Source organism: Vespa velutina, chromosome 6 (genome assembly GCF_912470025.1).
Source record: "Vespa velutina chromosome 6, iVesVel2.1, whole genome shotgun sequence".
NCBI classification, from domain to species: domain Eukaryota; kingdom Metazoa; phylum Arthropoda; class Insecta; order Hymenoptera; family Vespidae; genus Vespa; species Vespa velutina.
In genome coordinates, this window is record NC_062193.1 from 2,299,873 (window position 1) to 2,307,298 (window position 7,426).

At 30.0% G+C, this 7,426-nt stretch overlaps 1 protein-coding gene across 6 annotated transcripts in view; it reads left to right on the forward strand.

Annotated features, from left to right (window-relative positions):
* The first annotated feature begins 1,107 nt into the window (after positions 1-1,107).
* Positions 1,108-7,426, forward strand: part of LOC124949801 (poly(A) polymerase type 3) — a 7,990-nt gene continuing 1,671 nt past the window's right edge. The window contains exons 1-12 of one of the 6 annotated variants that reach the window (XR_007101170.1): positions 1,108-1,671; positions 1,933-2,165; positions 2,255-2,498; positions 2,716-2,820; positions 2,911-3,061; positions 3,150-3,361; positions 3,630-3,927; positions 5,104-5,280; positions 5,376-5,497; positions 5,579-5,752; positions 5,842-5,990; positions 6,294-6,406. Coding sequence is in view for 3 of the 6 variants with exons in the window: in XM_047495504.1 (XP_047351460.1) it covers positions 1,960-2,165; positions 2,255-2,498; positions 2,716-2,820; positions 2,911-3,061; positions 3,150-3,361; positions 3,630-3,927; positions 5,104-5,280; positions 5,376-5,497; positions 5,579-5,752; positions 5,842-5,940; positions 6,294-6,347 (1,842 nt within the window). In the remaining 3 variants the exon portion in view is untranslated. Of the gene's footprint in view, positions 1,676-1,932; positions 2,166-2,254; positions 2,499-2,715; positions 2,821-2,910; positions 3,062-3,149; positions 3,362-3,629; positions 3,928-5,103; positions 5,281-5,375; positions 5,498-5,578; positions 5,753-5,841; positions 5,991-6,293 lie in introns of all 6 variants that reach the window. The other 5 variants (XR_007101169.1, XM_047495504.1, XM_047495506.1 and 2 more) reach the window with 5 other exon arrangements.

The following is a 7,426-nucleotide window of genomic DNA, read 5'->3' on the forward strand; positions in this document are numbered from 1 at the left end:
ATGCTTTACTAAAAAAAAAGAAAAAGGAAAAAATGCTCGGTAACTATTATTGAAGAACTTTATATTATATAAAGAATATATTACATGTGTTATTCATGCATATGTATCTTTTTTTCTTTCTATCTAATATTGAAAATAACTTTTCATGATTCTAATAGTTTTCTCATTAAAATTGATTATGAAAAAACGAGTAGCAAATTAATTTCGATCTATTAAAACGAAAGTAACTAAAATAGTAATAGAGTCTTATGATTATGTACTCTATATATAGATATAAACTTCCTATGAACTTAAATTTATAAAAGAAATGAACTATTAAACAAATAAAAGTTGATTAAATTATGTTATATGGCTCTATCAATTCAATTGGTTTTAATCAGAAATATATATATCTCCTTACCTTGATACGTGTGTACGTATATTTCAAGGTTAAGATTTTTAAAGTACGGTAGACTAATAATAAAACTTCTTCGATTTGAACTATTAATTAACATAAAAAGAAAAAACTATCTTCTTTTTAATTCTTTAATTAAATATTCTGCATATCTATATATGCAGAATTTGTAAGTAACCGTTGCATAAGTTACCGTTAATCTCATATATGATATATAATTTAGATCAAATGAGCAAATACATACATATATATAATCGGATAACATTTTAGTAAGAATATAAAATAAATATTACAGATAAGTAATTGTTACCGTTAAAATATTTCATTAATTTCTTTAGAAAAACGTAATAATAGCCATTAGGATTGATCTGTTTTTTTGCAAATTTCTTCAAACTTACAAGTGATTCAATTTTACTTCTTATGTTCAATAATCAAAAGAATATTTGAAAGTAACATTGATTATTCGATGAACATTCGTATTAATCGTTTAGAATCTTTATTTCCTTTTCATTTAACTATTTAGAATTTCTAATTGGATAAAAAAAGAAAATTGAAATAAATATTAAAATTCGTTTAGTTAATGTAAATCCAATAAACGTACTTTAATATCTATATATTGAGTGATTTATAATTGATAAAGATGGCGCGACAATCGTTCTTAAAACTGACGCTAACCAAGTACGCCACCAACTAGCGGAATATCTCATGGCCGAAGTAAGCCGTCAGAGGACGCCATGTTTATAGTGTAGGTGGTGTAGTACAAGGATACGTGTTATTCATTATTTTCGACTAAAAAAAAGAAAAAATAAGAAACCGTTACGTTATTTATTTACCTCTTTAAGGATAATAGAAGAAGTTTTGGGTGTTTACAAGGTGGCTTGAAGTGAACAGTGTGATATCACGAAAAAAATTCGAATATTTTCTTTTATTCGCGCATTCGAATGCATGTCCGACGCGAACGATCTACGAACTGCGGACATCGTTCTTTATGAATTCTTGTTGCTTCCTTTTAATTTGTTTACAACTTCTTCACATTGGTTCGTGATTAAGCGACATCTTAAGAACCTGCGTTTTACGCTAGGAGTACAATTACCTTTTCAGGAATTGGCTGAGATCATTTATAGGGGCCCTATGCTTCCTTAATGCAGGCATTTCGGGTTTTTATAACCTGACAACGCGATCAAAACGTTCGCTTTTTATCTTCAACATGTCTTTGTATCTTTGACAGAACAATAAGCGGTAAGAATCAGGAACTCGCTGATTCTTTTTATCTCATAGTAGGTACAATTCAATTGAATTAAACAGATTTGAATATTATGCTTTTTGTTCAATATTTTAATAATGATAGAGTAATAATAAAGCTTCTTAAAAAAATATCCCATTATAATAGATATATTCTGTATGTATACATGTTAAATTCTATTTGAAAGATTTGCTTGTTTCTTTTTTATATATACTTTTCTATTTTGTTTCAGATAATATCTATGTTAGAAAATGTTTTAGACTATTTATACAAAATCAATTATTTTCTTTTACAGAATCTTACAAGAAGTAATACATCTAAAATGTGGCCAACCCAACCAGTTCAATCTAATACTAACAATATGTCCAGTGAAAAGAATCTTCGTACATTGGGAATGACATCGGCTATTAGTGTAGCTGAACCGAAACCTAGTGATCTTATTCGAACAAATGAATTGAAAGAAGCGTTAAAACCATATAATGTCTTTGAATCTGAAGAAGAATTAAATCATAGAATGGAAATATTAAGGTAAAGTTCATTTGAATTAATGAATAAATATATAAATATTGAATATAATGAATAAATATTGTTATTAAAATGTTTTGTTGATTTTACAGCAAATTAAATGCTTTGGTAAAGCAATGGATTCGAGATGAAAGTATTGCTAGAAATATGCCACCTAATGTTGCAGATCAAGTTGGCGGAAAAATATACACTTTTGGTTCATATAGGTTAGGTGTTCATCACAAAGGTGCTGATATTGATGCCTTATGTGTTGTCCCAAGGCATATAAATAGGTCCGATTATTTTTCATCCTTTTTTGATTTATTGAAAATGCAAGAAGAGGTCACAGATTTAAGGGTATGTAAAATTAATAATATGATTGCTATTTAATATTATATTTATGTAAGTTTTATCTTTTCACGTAATTACAAAGTAGTAAATACTGTGTAAAAGACTTAGAAAGATTGTAATTTGCTTGTTTATAAAAAAACTATATTGTGACTTTGCTGTCGTATCATGTTTACAATGATTTTTCTTACAAAGAATTATTTAATATTTGCTTTTCTTTTTGTAGGCTGTAGAAGAAGCATTTGTACCCGTTATAAAAATGAATTTTGATGGCATTGAAATTGACATGTTATTCGCAAAGTTAGCATTAAAAGAAATCCCAGACACTATGGTATGTTATTCATCAATTTTATAACAAAAATTTGAATTTAAATTTATATTATATGAAAAATATTAATTAAGGTATATATTTTATTTACAGGATCTCAGGGATGATATGTTATTAAAAAATCTTGATCCGAAATGCGTGAGAAGTTTGAATGGATGTAGAGTGACAGATGAAATCTTACGTTTAGTACCTAATATAGAAAATTTCAGATTGGCACTTAGAGCTATAAAATTATGGGCTAAAAGTAAGTGTATAAATAGTAATTATGTATTTAAGATTTTTATAATAAAAATTACAAATTAAATGTTTTCTTTTATATTCATATTTTTCAGGACACGGAATATATAGTAATGTATTAGGATATCTTGGTGGTGTGTCTTGGGCAATGCTAGTTGCTCGTACGTGTCAACTTTATCCTAATGCTGTAGCTGCAACTTTAATAGAAAAGTTTTTTCTTGTATTCTCTCAATGGAAATGGCCACAACCTGTCCTCTTAAAACAACCCGATACTGTTAATTTAGGCTTTACTGTATGGGATCCAAGAGTAAGTATCTCAGTTTTTCTAATCTTTTTCTACACAGTAATTTTGTTTATCTCAATAAATGCTCTTATGGGAACTGTTACAATTATAAAATATAAAATATTATAATTATAATATTTTATTTTTTCACTGTTCAAGAAAAAAATGATGGATAGCTTTAATGTTAATATATATATACATATATATATATATATATATATATATATATATATATACATAATTTAATGTTAATATGTATGTATATATATATATATATATATAAATTTTACAGGTACATATGTCTGATAGATATCATTTAATGCCCATAATTACTCCGGCATACCCACAACAAAATTCAACATTCAATGTCTCCGCGTCAACCAGGACTATCATGCAAGAAGCCTTTGAAACTGGCTTATCTATAACGGAAGAAATTATTATGGGAAAAGCGACTTGGGACAAATTGTTCGAACCTCCAAATTTTTTCTATAAATACAAACACTACATTGTATTGTTGGCAAGAAGTTTAACACCAGAAGATCAACTTGAATGGTCTGGACTGGTCGAATCCAAAATACGTCATTTAATAGGTAAGATGATATATATTTATATATATAATTATAGATATAGTAAATATTTACGTAAAAGATATTTCATTGATATTTTTTAATTGTTTTTATTCATTAACCCTTTGCATTCGGAACCATTCTGGACATTGGCTACCAGCTACTCGACGCTACTTTGTGGCAGAAACGTGCATTTACAGATCCTCGTATTATTTAGTATAATTTTGGAACTATAACCTAACATATTATAATGATATTGGACTTATATGAATTGGTTGAAATCGAAAAATGTATATTTGCAAAAAAATCAATGTTTTATTTTTTATAATTTTGTATAGAGTGATAAACTCTAAAACATTCTCCAAAATGCATTGCAGGCTGATTAGTTTACGTTTGACAATATTATTGTTGTTTGACGCCTGCCACCAGGTGTTTTCCTATCAGAACAAACAATACAATCTCGTTTTCTTTATCCCACATCAGGAATATGTAGTTTATTGTTTAATCTACTGTCCGCAGAAGATGTGAATGGACGCGTTTTCGATTCACGAAAATCACCTCTCAACTGGTCAATGATTATAAATCTCACTATACAGTGCATGCTATGTTTGCTTATCGACCTTTCTTCTATATCTTCCCATATTGTTCTTTTTAAGTAACGCCTTTGAAGTGATCGGATCGTCGTGAGCAATCTTATCACGTTCTCGTACGACAAAATTCGCTGACATTTCTTTGCGTATATCTTAGTAATTTTACTATATTTTGATTTGATTTCTTATGTCATTTCAAGAGAAAACTTCAGGGAAGCATGCATGTCTCAAAAAGTTGCGCTGAAATAACTCAATTAGCCGTAATCACTGATCAAATTTAATGTCCCATGAGAGGGGACATCCGAGTGATATGCCAGAATTACGATGTCCCACGAGAGGGGACAGCCGAGTGCAAAGGGTTAATTGACATAAAATTTGACAAAGTTCATTATTTCAAACATTTTCCAAAATAGCTCTGTTTTATGTTCGTATTAGTTTATCACAGGATTATATGCAGCAACTACAAAGCGTAAAAATAAAACCGTCTTAATCTGTGATGTATTTATTGATATAATTGTAAATATAAAAGTATAATTATCGTTATTCTTATTATTTCAATACTAATAATTCTCGGATGCCAATCTGGCAAAATCCTAACTCTTTTAAACAGTAACATTGGAAAGAAATCCCCACATTACTCTGGCACATGTTAATCCTGAAGCTTTCCCACCGTTGGAACCAGAGCCAGAGAGACAATGTTCAATGTGGTTCATCGGTTTGCTCTTCGAGAAGTGTGACAATTTAAATGTTGACCTGACACTTGACATAAAATCATTCGTAGAGGCAAGTAAGTAATATCACATCTAATCGTTAAAAATTTTACTATAGTACAATTATTGTATTATGCATTTTTAATTAATTCGTACTTTATTACAATTTCAGTCGAAAGGCAAGCTGAATTAATAAAAATGCTGAAGGAAGGCATGTGGATAGAAGCGAAGCATGTCAAAAGGAGAGACTTGAACACATACGTCTCTCCTTCATTATTAAAGAGAGAAAGAAAGGTTTGTATTTGATTCGCACTCTCTTGATACTTTCTCGATTTAAATCATCTTTCATTACAAAGATATGCATTTTTTGTTCAGGTATCCGGCGGTGTTCACCGAAATGGAAACATCGCGGGCAACGGAAACAATGGTGGCGTTTCCCCAAGAAACCAAGGAGACCAGGTCACCAGTAGAAAGAGACCATCGGATCAAAGTCTCGAAACGTTTTCAAAAAAACGAAAAGTTAATGAAAACGACCAACAAGTAACTCAGGTACGTTGTACTTCTGATAGAGTGATAGAGATAGGTGGTATTACCAGAGTATTATGTCTGTATACCGTACGTTCGAATAAAATGTTCAGGGGGAAGACGGGTCGTTAGTGGTTCAATCATGCGGAGACGATAGCAACTCTGGGTTTAGCTTGGAAGAATACAAACAGACTCTAACAACTGCTAAGGACGTAAGACATTGTACATATAATGAACAATAGACATCATAAAACAGGATTAGGTAACTACATGTAAATCTAGAGAATAGTAGGTCAGATTATTTCAGAACTATTTTGGAAGGGTTACGTTGATACGCGATAGAAATTATCTACAGATAAAGGTAAGGAGCGGATGTTTGAAATAAGACGTTACCAACTCTTCCGCTTCTTTCGTACGCTTTTTAAATACGTCGCTACGTAAAACTATATGCTTTATATCATATATATATACATACATAAATACATATATATGTATATATATATATATGCATACGTATAAACATATACATATATATATACATGTTTTATTAATTCAAATGTTACAGGAAGGGCCTATTAACGCATCTACAGTGGCGCAAGAAGGATATGTATGTACTTGACCACTAAAAAGTTACTACCTCACACCGATCCACAGATGTTCTTCTGGGCCATCTAGACTGTAAGCACTTTTCACGCAAAACCATCCACTGTTCACAATAAGTGTCCCACGTTACATAAAGCAAAGCAACATTATACATTGAAGAAAGAAAAAACAGAAAGAAATAAAGAAAGACAGACAGACCAGACATACAACCAGGATTAGCTACCCGTTGGAATCGATCGATAAGCGATTATATGTGAAAAACGCGCTATAATCTTAGTGTTTATAGAATTATCGTCACGAGTCAATGGGAGCAATTAGGAATGAAAAAAGCCCGTACGATTATGCCAGTGTCAGTGTTTTCACTCGATCGCTAAACATAACGATTTTGATTTAATGACTAAGTGAAAATTTTATCGCTGCCCTTCGGACTAATATTTTTATTTTTTTATTCCATTTTGTACATATCTCTTAAGGTATATCTCTTGGCCGCATAAAAAAGACAGTTCAAAGTCTAAGGAAATGCATTAAAGTAGAAGAAAAATAGCAATATTACTTATGCAAAGAGAAGTATATTCTTGTACACAATACATTTCTTTAGCTCATAGATTTATAAGTACTCGTCTTTTTTCTGCTATTTCTTAAAACGTGCCAAGCTTATAATTTAGCTTCAAAAAAATAAAAAAAAATAAAAAAAAAAAAAAAAGAAATAGATAAAGAAATAAAAGAAATAAATAAGAAAAAAAAAGCAAAAAATAAAAAGAAAAAATATCTCTCTTGTAAATAGTCAAATAACGTCCTATGAAAAGAAAATTTATATTTCTAAAGTTGACATTACAAATAATGTCTTAGCTTTTTTTTGTTGTTGTAACAAAGCTATAACATTATTCGTGTCGCGTTTCAACTTTAAAAATATAATGACACAATGTTCTTTTCTTAATTTAGTATAATTTGTATAGATATTGCAGTGTAAGTTAAGATCAAATATTATTTTATGTAAGCGCAGGTTTTTTCCCCCCTTTTGTGTTTCTTTATTTTCTATGTAATATGGTCTCTACGATGAAATCGTCATGCTGTGATCAGAAATCATTGGCATTG